This window comes from Pristiophorus japonicus, chromosome 15 (genome assembly GCF_044704955.1).
Source record: "Pristiophorus japonicus isolate sPriJap1 chromosome 15, sPriJap1.hap1, whole genome shotgun sequence".
NCBI lineage: Eukaryota > Metazoa > Chordata > Chondrichthyes > Pristiophoridae > Pristiophorus > Pristiophorus japonicus.
In genome coordinates this window covers 138,776,282-138,792,754 of record NC_091991.1, presented here as the reverse complement: position 1 = coordinate 138,792,754, position 16,473 = coordinate 138,776,282, and the positions used below count along the sequence as shown (strand labels likewise).

Sequence of the window (16,473 nt, the reverse complement as noted above, 5' to 3'; positions counted from 1 at the left end):
AGTAAGGTAGTTACAATAAAAACAGCACAGTTCCACAAATTACATTATACATGTTATCATAGAAAAGATAACAATCTTGAAATTGCATTTGGGGGTTCTTCCAGTCTCCCACCGTAACTCCAGTGGGACACGGACAGAACCCTGAGAGAAATGCGTGAATGGCCATTTCAACAAGGTTCCCCCAGGGTCCTGCTGATTGTACAGCAGGAAATCAGAATACCTCCCGTGGAATTCCAGGCACAATGTGTTGCAGGAAGGAATTTCCAGGGGTCAAATTAGTCTGTCACAATCCCCGCTGCTTTTGTGTCTCAAGGCAAACCTGGCACATAACTGGAGGGCCCTGCGTTCTGGATCATTTTGTAGAAACAGCTGAATGCCTATGACAATGCATTAGTGTTATTTGGAAGAGAGAATCTGAAAGGCTACTAGAATGCAGAAATTGGGGCAGAACGACTGAATGTACCATATTAATCATATTCTATGATTTGTACAATATGTTGAATCAACATGTCCATACGCTATTGATGTGCACAACTGCACAATACTACTTAAAGTAATAATGCTGAACAAATCAATATGCTCATTTAACTCAATGTCCCATCAGCTCTCTTCACAGAGCAACCACCCTCACTTAAAGTAGCACCAGCAAAGAAGATCATACTGATGCTGCACCACAAACCATTCAGAAGCATATGACAACACCGGCATCATTGGCAGCGGCAACCTTCATTACACAAGCCATAGATACACAAAGAGCACATTTAATAAATGCTCCCACTGCTGCTAACGGGAGTTTGGGGTCAAACTCCAAGATATAGTCACAGCTGACTTCAACTCGCTTGGAGAACAGTTACAGGCATTCACGGAGGAGAGATTCGGAGACCGCATGGATATCCTGGTCTAACCGCAGAGAGATCAGTGGGCATTCTGAGATGCTGCTCTCCAACAGTGTAATTCGTGGAGTACCATAGGAGAAGTGGTATCACAGAACTCCGCACAGCTGACTGTAGCACTGTCCTTCAAAGCAATGATTCCATAGTGACTCCAACAAAGAAGACCACCGGCACTGGGGGTGGGCCTTCCGTGTTCCCTGCGGCTCCTCAGTCGCATATACTGTCACCCACCAGTGCTACTGCTTCAACCAGGGAAGTGTTTACGAGTACAGCACATAAACAACCAACATGGAGAAGTTCACAACACACAAGGGAACAAACAAAGCAGCAGAAGCACATTAAACATATATGCCATTAATACTGAAAAACACAGAGTTGAAAAGAAAGCATCATTTGTCCAAAAGCCAAGGTGGTGTCCAAGGTCACTGCCTAGAAGATCCCGGTAGCCAGTGGTGGCCTTCACTACTACTGGTAGTGCACGACACATGATAACTGTCCCAACAGGTCTTGATTCAGGGAGCACACTTCAGTCAAAGTAAGCCTGTGCTGTTAGCTAAAGTGGATATTAAAAACTCCTACTGCACTATTGTAAGGATAGAGAATTCTCAGAGTCAATGTTCCTCTCTCAATCAATGCCATCAAAAATATATTAACTACTCATTACTCCTTTTCTCTAGCTAAGCGCACATTAGTTGCCATGATAACCTATATACAAATAGTCACTCCATTCCATACCTAATTCATTTTATGTGAAGCTCTTTGGGATGGTTCTGGGTGGCATGATGTCACTATATAAATGGAAGTCTTTCTTTCCGTCATGCATTGTTTCTGCACTAAGCCCAGGCAGCCAACTCCGTTGCAGTAGATCTGATGTCTGAGTTAGTATTTGATGTGAATCACTTGCCTCCTATTCGCTTTGCATTGCTGGGCCATATTATCCTCTTGCTCCTGCTTAACTGTAATATATCGACCAATTAGCCAAGCACCATGCTTTCAGGCAGAAAACTTCTCCGGACTATTTCTTTTTAACTGCTTGGTGATACATTAAAATCCTCCCTTTCATTAATGCCAGATCTCATTAATGCCAGATCTAGCCAGGAGTAAAACACTCACCTTTCAATTTGCCTGCACATCTGCAGGATGCTTTGTGAGTTCATCATTAATCTAATAAGACTTTAACACGTTAAAAACATAGACCTTTCACTCACTATGCTCATTTTGGTTAATCAGTTTTTGGAGGGGTAGGAATCCTTACATCAGAGCTAAACAGTCATTTTTTAACCAATTTTACACTACTGATTACTCAAATCTACTATCTTACAAAAATGAATGAAGATAGCAAAATCTAGCGTATTATATTTTATCTGCATGCTGGCATCCTTGTCAGACAGCTTGGAGAAAGCATTAGTCAATGTACATTCACTAAACAAACTTCAATGATCAATCAATAAATGCAGTGATTAATCAGAACAATTCAAAAATAAATGCTGAGCTAGAAGGGACCTTATTGTTCCCAGCTTGGGTAGGAGAGGGATGGGGCAAAAAGGATGCATTTGGAGTAGAAATGGCTGAACAGCATTTACCTTTTTCTCCATGGTTGGCGATGACTGTGGTAACACAGAAAACAGCCACAACAGCAGCAACAGCACAGCACAGCACAGCACAGAGAGCAGGACAAGAAGAACACAATTAATCAACATAGTTCAAAGGGCACAAACTAGAACAACACATAGCCAGCTGGCTACCATTGAGAGGAGCCCCAATACTGCAGACAAAGAAAAAGCAAGCAATGCATAAACAATATTCTATGGCACAATGAGGGCACTAGTGTAGATATGCCAGGTCACAGACAGATGTTTCAATTTACCAGGATTAATGCTTAAACTTTAACATTATGTTATGAACTCAAATAAAATTAATCAAAATATGCAGCATAAAAAAATTCAAAATGCCATTCTTTTGTGCTTATTAATTTAGGAAAGTTTCAGCTCTGAGTAAAAATGCTAATGTCACATATAGTATATGGTAAATTCATCAATCTCACACTCCACATAGACTTTACAGTGTCAGATTTGTGGAATTTGATAACCTTTTGGTTTACTTCTAGGAGTCAAGTAAAATATATGTACTATTCTTTTGCTCTCAAATAAAATAAGGATGATCACTTGTTGGAAGTGGTATCCGTACAATTGGCAAAAACAATAACATTAACAATATTTCACCAAAATCGCATAAAAACAATATTAGCTGTTAAAGATTGTCTTTAATTACTTGGCATATCTACTAGAGGTCAGCACGAGTCCAACAACACCATGATTGCTGCTCGCGTCAGCACCTGCTGGGCCCCTGGGATGTAATTCAGGTAGAATTTCCATGGACGCTTCAATTTTGAATTTGACACATCAGCCATTACAAGCCACAGCAAAGAAAGAGGCGACTGAAACAGCATCTCCCAAAAGTTTTGAAGCACAGATGAAGATTTTTTTTTGTGTGCCGAATTATATACTTGAATCAAAGCAGCAAGCTGAAGAAACTGTGGCCATGGTGCTCCAGGACTTCAACCTATGTAAATGGCCCCGGACTATAAAAGGATCCTGAGGATCATCAACGGTCAATGAACAGGTCTTGGGACAAACTTGGCACAACGTAAAGGCTTTATTGCAGTGTTAGTGCAGCACCCAATTTTTTCTAGATGATGTTAATGATCCAGCGGTTTTCAGTAACAAAGTAGCTACTGAAACACAGCACACAAGCAGACAATGTGTTCAGATAGCAGGCCAGAGTAACCAGAGATCATCTTGTGAATCAGAACAGTTGGGATAATTTGTAATTACCTCTCTAATAACCGTCAATTTGCTGTAGTGGACCTAAGGCTAATCCAGGCTAACTGAATTTGATGTCTGTGTTCATAGTTAGGTCGTTAGGTATAATTGAAGTGATAGAGTTACATATCAAGTGTATCTTGTGTTGTTGGGATCTCATGCTAACCACTAACATCCATCAATGCTGTTGAAGCAAGGCTCAAAATGTTTGCAGATCCTACCTTTATTTAAAAATAAATTTGGAATAGTTTAGACAACTTGACTATGTGCCTTCCTCTTTAAAAGGAGTTCTCACAGTGGCATTTATTCTCGAGGACAGATCCTGATGGTGATTTTCTGGCCATGCAATTCCATAGGGATTCTCCCAATCTTCCATCGTGACTCCAATGGGAGAATGTTTTTGGGGGTTTTCACTGGACTCAAGAGTTACAGCAGGAGACTAGGAGAACTCCCATGGAATTTCAGGGGTCCTGTTAGCCAAACTATTTGCCAACATGACAACAGTTACTCCATTTCTCAACGTAACTCCCCCGTGTAAAAAAATTGGAGATGTTTTGGTGCTGTTTAAGTGCAATTTAAAAAAAATTTTAAAGCCTCTTCAGGCAGTGTTTCTTGCTGCCTCTACTACCTGGTAAATCTTCAGCAATATTTGATACACAAGGACATTCACATCTGCTGATGTAATCAATGTTTAGGGTATTGAATTCAACCCAGCACATCAGAAACTGATTCGTAGCTGCATCTCAGCCAGATATGTCAAGCTGACACAACCTCTGCTTCCAATGAGATGAATTATGCCCCAGACCAGAATGATGTTTTGCTACTGTAAATTTTATTTGCACTTCAGGCCAAAACAGTCACCTGGTGGAAAGTCCCATGACAAAAAGTTTTAAAAGGCTGCCTGCAGGGACAGCAACATATTCTTCGAATGAAATTACATTTGTACTCGATGCACAGCAGTGCAGATGTTCGAGCCATCACTGCTTGAAGCAGTGTCCAGCACTCCATTATCAAGTATTGTCTTCAAGCACATTAGTATTCCCCAAATGATCAGTGAAGGCCGCACGGCATAATAACCACTGGTAAATTCTTATAAAGTACAATCTGCATTTAATTTTTAGCTTTAGAATATCAAAATATCAATTTTATGAGCATCCCTTGGAGTATTCATTTAATTGTTTAAAACCTGACGCGGTCTAATCTGACTGAAGTTGACAGAATCATATTCGTCAAGAATGCCCCTGGTTAATTTATGATCAAGAATGTCTCATACAGTGGAATTTAATTGTTTGCTACTGGTAGTTGTGTGGAAACTACTAAATTAAATTCCACCCAACTAAATGTTTATGACAGTGGCACATCACTTTGAAATCAACAAACTCATTTTCTATTCTTCTTAAACACAATAAATAATACTGCCATATATTCCACACTTGCCAATGTTTCCTGCTGTTCAGTTGTGTAAGCACTCACACACCCTTTGCTAAATGTTCTGAAACATATTCTGTGTTACCGTGGGAAATCTTGTTGTAACATTTAGGGTCTGAATTTGCAGTCGGAGGCTTCCTGCGGGCGAATGCCTCCAAATCGCAAGAAAAGTACGAACCTATCTGATGGTCCCAGAGGATCGGACATTTGCAGTCCTGGGCAACTATGTGTACGCTTGCGTAAAGGTCCACATATCCCAGAGGCGCATGCGGTTTGCAAGCACACCTGGGATCACGTGGGCTAGCCCAACCTATCAAAAAGGGGACAGAGGGACCATTTAAAGTTATATATCTGACATAGAGGTGGGAAAAAAAAGATCAACGAGGAGGCTGGAAGCGGCATTGTTGTGGGGTTAGGGTCAGGACAGCAGTGGAGCCCAGATCACACAAGGAAGAACAGATGAGGCAGTGCCAGGAAAGTTGAGCTGCTCATATGGCTCAGTGGGTAATCATACTGCATTGTGTGACACTGAGCCACACAGACCAGCAAGGTCCTAGGTTTGATCCCTGTTCTGTGTTGAGTTAGCTGTTTTGAGCCAGGTTAAGGGAGGGGGGGGGTGGGTGGGGAGAATGACAATTGAGTCAGCCTTGGCTCAGCGATAGGACTCTCACCTCGGAGTCTTGTGGGTTCAAGCCCACTCCAGAGGTGCCGTTGTTTGGATGAGACGTTAAACTAAGGCTCTGCCTGCCTTCTTGAGTGGTGTAAAAGATTCCATGCACTATTGGAAGAGGAGCAGGTGAGCTCTCTCAATGTCCTGACCGAGCCAATATTTATCCCTCAACCAACATAACTAAAACAGATTATTTGGACATATATTTAATTGCTGTTTGTGGGAATTTGCTGTGTGCAAATTGGCTGCAACGTTCCCTACATTACAACAGTGGCTGCACTTCAAAAAGTACTTAATTAGCTGTAATGGGCTTTGGGGAACCAGGAGGTTGTCAATGTTGCTATATAAAATGCAAGTTCTTTTCTTTCTCTCTTTAAACTCATTATCCCCAGACTGAGGAATAAAACATTGGCCTATATTTACATTCCTGGAAGCTATTCAGTTACCACTGCAGCAAAGTTTAGATGTGTGGACAGCAGGTGACAACAACTTGGCTATGATGCCTCCAACAGGTTAAACAACCAGACAACTTTCACTTGCTGTGCTCACACGTGAAGAATGAAAGCCTAGGTCAGGTACTGGAAGGGCGAGAGTGATCGTGGAACCGTATCTGGCATGACTCAGAGAGGAGAGCAAACAGGGAGGAAAAAGAGCTGGTCAATAGAACAGGCATCTAGGAGACCCAATAATTAGCAAGGAGGCCAAGGCAGGATGGAACCAGAGCACTGCGATTAGTTTAATTTATTATGCCAATACTATGTGTGGGGAGAAGATGTAGCCAAAGTATTCAAATCAAAAAAAGTTATGTTAATTTATTCAGCTATGCAGCAATCATTGATTTTTCAGACATTATGCGGGTAATTGTAACCTAACTTGCCGGGCGGGAAACTCACGGGATTGGGTGTGACTCCGGTATATTACACCGCCCAATATTACTCTCCACTGGCTTCAACGGAGAGCAAAATCGGGCGGGTGTAAAACCAGCATTGCACCCAATCCCGGTGGGTGGGTTAAGTTAAAATTGCCCTCAACTTATTTCACCTTGTATTATATCATTGGATCAGTAGATTTATTTACTTCTTTTCTTCAGCCAATAGATATTTATTGAGATTTGGCCAGTAGCTCCCCCAATGCCTCAGCAATTTTATCCAATAGAAAGTCAGAGGTTCAATCCTGGATCTATGCTGAATTAACTGGTCTGTCCTTGGATAGTAGTTAGAAGTGCTACATCACCCCTGGGTTAAAGAATGCAAAATTGGGCAGAATTACTGCTCCTAACTGCGATCGAATGCTTCTACCTGGGGGGGAGGGGGGGAGAGAGAGCGCCAGTGTGCATCTTCATGCACATGCATGTGTGTGTAAATACTGAATGAGGATCAGATTACATTTAGCTCTGATTGCTCCCTCTTCCACATTTACTTAAAGCTCAAAGCTCACACATGAAAAATAGCCACTTGGGTGGGGTACAGAAGGTGTTTAGCAACTGTGCAATTTACCCCAATAAGGAGTCAATGGGGAAAAAATGGCAAATTGGGGAGAGAAAAGGATTCAGCCAGCAACATATTTAAATCTTTCTGTATTTATCAATATTTAATTATTAACCTACAGTCAGCACCTTTTCATTTTCTAACTTAGTAACTATTTATTAAAACAGTCAGTATTTACTGACTAGAATCTACCAATGTGTGCATATGTAATAATATTCAATCAATATTTATTGAAACATAATTAGTAGCTTCAGCATTTATTCAATTCCTGAATTAAGAAAGGAATTGCCAAATCAGCATACTTTGAGGTAAGTTGTTGGTCCCAGCAGCTACAGAAGGGATTGTGTTGCCGAGGTAAGTTAGGAGAATTGAAGGTGCCTCGTAGGCTGGGACTGTTTTCATGAAGCAACGTGTTGAGATTGCGGCAATCATTAAGAGGGGACTATAATGCTGAGGTAAAGGGTGGATTTATAGCCAAGAGTTACCAAGAAATAGGGCCCAAATTTCCCCAATCTCTTTTTCTGGTGCCCTCACTTGAGCTGCGCCACTTTTGCCCGCCTCCAAGCATGTCGAAAAAAGACCTCCATATTTTGGCCGCTCCCCAGCCTCTCCTCCGTTGTGGCACAGCGTGGCCCAATGGATTGGGGCGGAACCAGATCCTGGTGCTGAAAACAGCGCCGGGACCTCTGCACATGCGCGCTAGAGTCTGCGCGCATGTGCAGTAGCTTCTGGCAGGCCGTTTCTGCAAACACGCGCTGCAGGCTGTGTGGGAGGGGCCAAAGTACGCCGTCCCTAGCCCTGGCCGAATGGGCTCCCTCATCGGCGGCCCGCTGCGTTCCTTAAGGTAGGACTTCCATTTTTTATTTGTTATTTACTGATTGATTTTGGTGCTTTAAGGGCAGGGTTCCTTCTATTTTATTTGTTAATTAATTGCTTATTACTTTTTGTGCTTTGTTTGGTGCTTGGTGGTGCTTTAAATGTAGTTACTTGCACCAATTCCTTAACTGTAAGTAAGGTCTTTCTGTGCGAACAAAAGTGGACACATACACTGCCCTAAGTTAGTTTAGTACAACTTTTTTCTGGCCAAATTGGCATAAATTGTGTAAGTGGCTGGGAACACCCCCTTTTGAAAAAAAAAACTGACCTAACAAAAAACCTAACCAACTCACTTACACTGCCGCAAATTAAGTGGCCATATTTGCAACTAAAAAGATACGCCAAAAAAAACAGTGCAACTCATGGGGAAATTTGGGCTCATGGAATGGAGGCTGGTGTGCAGTCTACCAAAGCCCTCGAAAAAGGACTCAAAGATGACTGACATTGCACATTCACTTTTTCTATATTGCATATCTATACAATTAGAAGTACTATACCATTATGTCTTTTTAATGAAATTATCCGATGGAATGCTGTTGCTATTAGTGCATATCAAGTATTCATTTATTTATAATGATTCAGGCACTCCTCAAAACATTAACTAATGCAATTAATAGAAACTTTTGTGTAGTACTATCTAGAAATTGTATGTACCTGCTCCCGCATTACCTCAATGTCACTCTTGGCTGCCCATTCTGAGATATGCAAGAGTTCCCCACCAATGACGCCCTGATTGTCTTTCCCTTCTGCCAAACGACACCAAGCCTCTGTCCCGAAGTAGGGCTAAATCAGGAACTCAACAGAGTGGAAGGCTGAGCTTGGCACTACTCTGTGGTGTTTAGTTGCACCATCTCAGCTCTTTATTAAAGAAATCAATCAAGATACCATTAATTACTTTTGATGAAAGTCGTCTCCACACATGCAGTTTCACCTCTGGCTTGACAATTTTACATTCACATCCTCAAGTTGTACAACCTCAGTTTCTCAAGTAATCTGCTAGCATTCACATCATCCAGGCCTTTCAGCATTTCAAAAACATAGGTCTTATCCCTTCTCAATCTTTTGCTTATCCTGTGATTCTTACATGACGTTCTGGAATAGATTTTCCAACTTGCCACCCAGGTGTGGCCACCCGTTACTCCAGCGTGGAAATGAAAATTGGGCAATTTCTACAATGGAGGGTCAACCCCCAATACTAGCTTTACGCCCAGGGGCCGATATGAAAATCTACACCTCCGTCATACATAATCCTGACAGTGTACTGTATAACGTTCGACTTTGGTCCAGATAAATGTTCTAACAAACTCCCTTACACGATCCTGATGCAGCAATGACACTGAAGGTGATATAATTGCTTGATCCTGACACAATATTGACGCGACAGACATACGGCAATGACACAATCCTACCATAAAACTCTGCCAGTGGACGCTGACACTACAAATTCCCACAATTTAGGAATTTAATACTCTGTAAAATTTGATACATCACACTACAAAGACGGGCTTTCAGTTCTACTTTTCTGACTGAAAATTTCAGATATAAACTACCCAATCAAATAGTCAAATTGTACTTTCATTGATTCAGGCGATTGAGTCACAATCAGGTTAGCCATAGTGCTCTTCGTGGATCTGCCAGTGCTGTTGAAAATATAAATTCTACTATTATTTTTTAAGCCGCCCTTTGCACACCATCAAACAAACCACCATCTGCAATCTATCACAGCAAAAACACTTGGTTTAACGCAACCCTTACTTGTTCCTCCCAGTTATTGTTCCATCATTCCCCCCAACTTGGTGCATCTTGGATCGTTCTATATGTTCCACATAAGTCTGTATCATCTGCAAAATGAAAGAACAATTTAGTCACAGTAAACGGGGGAGGGATGATTATAATATAGCTGGTTGAAACGGATAATACAAACCATTTCAGCACTCTATCCACATACTGGGGTAGCCAGTCAAGGCCATTATAGCAAGTTCATGCTGCAATGCTGATGTATAAAGCACATTGAGAGAGCCACAAATGGCTTCAGGAAGAGTACATTAGTTTATTTTTTATATATATATTTTTTAGCTGCAGTCATTTACATCATTTTTCCTCCCTTCGCATTTTCCCCCACCATCCGCGTTCAATGGGGATTGGCCGGAGGGGGCGGTGACTGGCCGGATTGCTCAACCATACCTCCTGCCACACTGATTAAGGGACGGAGTAAACGGAATCAGTGGTGAAGTCCATTTTATCAGTCAATCAGAACTGCATGGATGAGAGGAATAGAGACCAGACAAACGCAATGGTAGAGAAATGCAGGAAAAATTGACTAACAGGAACAACAGAAGAACCGGTTTACTGTTACACACTGATACATCTGAATTAGTAAATCTTACTTGTGTTCATAAATCTGGCCCACCCCAATAAAAGATATCCAAATCTATATAAAGAACGTGCCCAAAAATTGTGTAATACTTGCGATCAAACAGAACAGGAATGTATTTCACATCTATAATATGTTATGAGCAGAATTACCTCAGAGCAAGATATAGAAAGTACAAATAAATGTAAACCTGTTTATGTTCTTCCTCAATACCTCTTACAAAGAATTGTAGAACTCCGGCTTGATATTGATATTCCCCACAAAGTATTCTGGGACAAAACTGTTGTTATTAACCTAAATCCATGACAAAATACAAAACAAGCTCTCTACAACCTGAAGTAAAAACTATTTAAATTTCTACTTATTGCATGTGTATATTGTGTGAACAGAGTACTAGATGTAAAGTGCAAAATATGATGTTTCTTCAGGTGTGAAGCTCACTTCTATAACTTACTTACACTCAACTATGTTTCTACCTCAATAGGGTATATTTTCATCTTCACTGAGTGGTAATCTGATGGAACGGATCAACTGCCTGTTATCAAATCCGCCCAATTTTGTTTCATTGAAATCAATGGAATGAAAATCGTGTGGGTTCTATAAAGGGCTGGCGATCTACTTTTCAGATTATCACCAAGCGATAAAGACAAAAACCTACCCCTAGGTGTTTGAAGGATCTTACAGTGCTAGTCAGCTCCTACCACATTGCATCTCAGGTACCTTGCAGTGACAGTCACCTCCTACTTCAATGTAACTCACTATACCCTGCAGTCAGAATGAGTTCCTAATCTTACCCTATCCCACGGAATAAATATCAACTCCTACCTGCGAGTATCTGCGATGACACTTAGCCTCACCAGAGGTTTTTTCAAGAACCCTCCATCAAAAGTCAGCTTCTTTTGTGTAGAATAAGTCTGCATATGGCTGTACTGATTGTCTGAGCTCTTACCTCAGTGTGCCTCAGGTGTAAGGCATTGTATTCCTTTTTCATCTCTGCCTCCCGCTCCTCCAGTCTGGTAACTGCAATAAAGGTCAGAATCAGTCACATGGCTGAATGAGACCCACATCAACCCAATTGTATTTAAAGCACACCATTTAATAAAATCTGACAAAACCTAGCAATGTAGAAATGAAGACAGAATTTTAGGACAAAAGCAAAATACTGTGGATGCTGGAATCTGAAATAAAAACAGAAATTGCTGTAACTCTCAGCGGATCAGGCAGAATCTGTGGAGAGAAACAGAGTTAACGTTTCGGTCGAAATGAACAGATTCTTAAGGAACACTGAAAGGGGGAGGGGAGGAAAGAACAAAAGGGAAGGTCTGTGATAGGGTGGAAGACAGGAGAGATTTAAAAGACAAAAGGGATGAGTGATCTTTTGATGGATGATGAATCTTCTTCTAACTTCTGCTATTACCATCTCAAGTCGGCCCATCATCTCTTTTGTCTCTCAAATATCTCTTATCTTCCACTCTATCACAGACCTTCCCTTTTGTTCTTTCCTCCCCTCCCCTCTCTTCATTTCGAACATTCACCAGTTCTGACGAAGGGTCATTGACCCGAAATGTTAACTCTGTTTCTCTCCACAGATATTGCCTGACCTGCTGAAATTTCTAGCATTTACAGAATTTTAGGACATAAGCAGTTTGGGATTAAATTCAAAGATGAGTAAAAAAGGAACAGAACTTGTACATTTTTTTTCCATTTTCTACCAAAATAAATGAGCGATGTGTCTCACCCGTTAGAAACTTTATTCTTTGTTCAGCTTTGATCATTTGTGTTGAGTTGGATGTCTCAAATTAACAATCACAAACTGAAGTGATTCACTAAAGGACCTCATCCCACAGATATATGAAAAGCAGAATTAACAGTACGTGCAGCCCATTTTGTGAGGTTTCTGAGGCCCAGAAGGAACCACACCATCGTGTCCTTTTGAGAATTCCAAAATAGTGGGAATATTATTTTGAGCACTGGACCCTCCTCTGGCGTTATGGAATGTGAAAAGCCTAATGACACGTTTCCTTAGAGGGAAACTGCACAATATGACGGATGAGCAAACACCCTTCAATTTGAGGCAGATCCTTGAAAATAAGTTCCACCATCTGATTACAGTCTCTGTAACCCAGGCACCTGCAGCGATCTATCGCATCAAGATTCCCATCCTGAAGACTCGAGCATGATGGTATCTTGCAGAAAGGAGGAAGTAAATGAATGCAGAGTGAACTCATCAGCAAACGAGTAGGGAGGTTTGAATAGTGTGTTGCTGACATGAGGAAAAAAACAGCATGGGTAGAAGATAGTTAATTGGAAGAAATAAGGCAGAAGATGAACCATTCGCCACAACACAGAGATATTTTGCATGGAAATTATATAGCCATGATACAACTTTAATAAAAGGTGATGAGGAGGAATTTTCATCTGTCCACTGCCCGCCCCATTTGCACTGAAAAATGAGGTGGCAGATGGTCGAAATTTTAAACAGAAAACCTACAGCCTACTGGCTGCCGAGAGCCTGCCCAACCTGATTTTCAAGCAGACTCGGAATGGGTGGTCAGCACTCCAGCCCAAAACAAGTGCAAGCCTTATTAAAGTATTTAACTCAGGGTTGTATACTATTTATAGGACCCCAGCACAATTTTGAGGAATTCCTAGCAGTCATACATAGAAGACTGGAACACAATGGGCTGGGCTAAAGAGGAGGGGACATTAAAAACAAAGGGTATATAAATGTTATTTTTTCAGATAAACTCAAAATGTAATATGTCTTTAAAAGTAGTAAATGACCATATGAAACTTTAAGCAGTTCTCATCACTTTTTGTTCAGTGACTTGAGAGACAGATCTCCACTCTTCTGAAGACCACTCAGTCATATTGGTTTTGGCAACCACACTGCCATAGTCAGGAATTGTCTACCACAAAAATGTCCCATAGACAGGGACATCTTTCATGGGTACGTTCAGGTCGCACTATTGAGGAGGTCTAAGCTTAACCAGCTGTTGAAAACATATTGTACAGTCCATATAGTTTCATTCAGAACATTACATAGCTTTACTCAAATTTTCCATTTATAGCATACATGCCAGATAAATAGAATTATATTCAAGTCCACTTGTATGCAACCCAGTTGGATGTAAATCATTATGTATAATTTGCCCTTGCTTCAATTCCACATGGTAGCATATAAACGATTTTGAACATAAATAAAGCTTATAACATGGCATATGAAGCATGGGTAAGCATCAGTACCCCTTTCATTAGCCTACCACGTAAGATAGTAGGTGGGAGAAGGACAAATAAAATAGTCAACAAAAGGCAAACTGAGAGCACATGAAAGTTGTGGCAGGGACAGAAACACTGAAATTGGTGGCAAGAATCTAGTAAGAAAGGGGAGGCCAACAAGAAATCATGACACTTCTATTCAAAAATGGTGATGATGCTTACCTGTGTTCATACTTGCACACAGGTCAAACTGGGCTTTATAGCTGACACAGTTGAGAATGAACAAATCATTATGAGATGGCCTCTGCACTATAATAACATTTCTGCAACATGTCCTGATAAATGTTTTCAACGAGGTCAACGATTTGCATTTTTAGCACTTTTGGGGAGGGGGGGGGGGGAAAGAGAGGGCTCAAACTCCTTTCTTGGTCAAAGGATTAGGTTGCAAAACAAGTTGTGCTGCCACTTTCTTTTTCTGCGAAGAACACTGTCTGTGCTGCCCATGTCCTAACTCGCACCAAGTTCCGTTCACCCATTACTCATGTGTTTGCTGGCCTACATTGGCTCCTGGTTTGGCAACACCTCAAATTTAAAATTCTAATTCCTGTTTTCAAATCCCTCCATGGCCTTGCCCCCTCCCTATCTCTGTAACCTCCTCCAGCCCTACAATCCTCCGATATCTCCACACTCCTACAATTCTGGCCTCTTGAGCATCCCTTATTTTAAATCGCTCCACCCTTCAGCTGCCTAGGCCTCAAGCTCTGGAATTCCCTCCCTAGACCTCTCTGCCTCTCTCCTCCTTTAAAATGTTCCTTAAAACCTACCTCTTTGACCAAGCCCGTCTTAATATCTATGTGGCTCAGTGTCAAATTTTGTTTGATAATCGTTCCTGTGAGGTACCTTGGGTTGTTTGACTACATTATAGGCGCTATATAAATGCAGGTTGTTGTTGTTGAAGCAAGATGCAGCCCTCTGTTGCAGCAATGCATTATAAACTTACGTTGGTCTGCATAGTTCTTGGACTTGAGTTCCAGCTGTCTGGTCTGCAGCTCCAGAGACTCCACGTGTGTCTGAAGCTCCTTCTTCTCCTGCTCCAGTGCATCTTCAAACTCAATAAATTTCTACACACACAAAAGGGAATAAAAAGGTGAGAATAATTGATAAAATATTCACATTAAAAACCAAGCTACATTCAAAGAGTTAAAGCCTTCCTTTTAGCAAATTAGAATTTTTGATTTCATTTTATATTTAGAATATAATAGCGTATTATAATAGTTTCTTTATATTCGGATTGCATTGTTCAATCCAGAAATAACTCATTATTTAGGTTCCTTGAATGAAACATATCAAATATTTAAATGGCAAAATCTGTTTCCCACCAGAGATAAATATCTACTGAATAACACACATTCACCTAGCAACCACACTGCCACCAATGAACAGGAGACCTAAGCCAACCAATTAAAATAATTCCCACGTTCACAGCCATGACAACATTGGCAAAACCATTTTTTTATATATAGCTGCTTTAAGAAGACTTCACCTCTTCTATAATGTGACAACTTGCACAATGCCCCAATCTGTTTTCCTGATCTATTCTAAATTTAGAAATATATTTATATTCATTCCTGTTTAAACTCTGAATTGGCAGAAAACAAGTTGGAGATGCATTGGATACAATTTTTCCCCAAAAGTTGACTTGTTATATGTTGACTGTACAATAATTAGCCTGTTGTGTTCACAGGATAAATATACTCAATATGTTTCATATAGTATTGTCTCTATATAGAGTATATAATGTGTAATACAGTGCTTGAAACAATGTGTTTTATAAAATAAAAATTATAATCTTGTGCAGTATATTGTCCATATTCTGCTGAAGAAATAAAATGATTACTGTTATGTCAGTCATGTGATTTACCTTCAGCTTCTATCATTATGACCTTTTTCCATATATCACGCCATTAATACTATGCACAATAAAAACAATGTTTTCACTTTTTAAATTAAGCATGATAAAAAGAATGTGCAGCAGTGAGTTTGGCAGAAATCCGGGCTTGGTGATTGGCATGTCACACACATGTCCACAGCATGAAATTTGTCTGCAGGTCCAAAGTCAATCAGACTGTTAATATATATATAATTTCCTCCACCAAAGTACATCTCACAGCCTCCGATAGTTAGGACAGTGAATAGCTGAGCTATTCAAGAAGATCCCAACACTGTTAGCCGCTGATCTCAGCAGAGACCATGATGGAGTGGCGGGGGAGGGGGAGAGTGGTGACCATAATTAACTTCAGCTCTCCTAGATTAGGGAGAAAAAGGATCAGCCAGGGATTTTGCTTCTCATTGATGTAGAGTGACCCTTGCTGCTGGAAGTGCACATGGGTCGACGTCGGACGAGCACAGGGTTCAGCTCAGCTGCAGTATTCCCCCATTCCAATCAAAACAAGTGCTGGCATGCCCCATATAGGCTCACATGAAGACCGTCACTTGGTTGAGGTACCATGGAACCATACACCAGGAAGGAGTAAAGGCCTTCATGAGAGGAATTGGGGGGTGATAGGCAAATTACCAAAAATATGAAACTAATGTGTACCTGATGTTTGTCAGCAATCATAGTTCATTAATACTCTGACTAACTTCAACAACACTGCTGATATTTCTATCCAATAAAAGAGAAGTATATGGAGTTTTTTTTATT

At 40.8% G+C, this 16,473-nt stretch overlaps 1 protein-coding gene across 4 annotated transcripts in view; it reads right to left on the bottom strand.

Annotated features, from left to right (window-relative positions):
• The window catches only part of mapk8ip3 (mitogen-activated protein kinase 8 interacting protein 3), a 255,509-nt gene that overhangs the window by 179,967 nt on the left and 59,069 nt on the right, over positions 1–16,473 (bottom strand). For 3 of the 4 annotated variants that reach the window (XM_070900985.1, XM_070900987.1, XM_070900986.1), the window contains exons 2-4: positions 14,770–14,890; positions 11,500–11,570; positions 9,932–10,017 (exon numbers count right to left, since the gene is read on the bottom strand). In XM_070900985.1, coding sequence (XP_070757086.1) covers positions 9,932–10,017; positions 11,500–11,570; positions 14,770–14,890 — 278 coding nt within the window. Of the gene's footprint in view, positions 1–2,476; positions 2,501–9,931; positions 10,018–11,499; positions 11,571–14,769; positions 14,891–16,473 lie in introns of all 4 variants that reach the window. The other variant, XM_070900984.1, reaches the window with a different exon arrangement.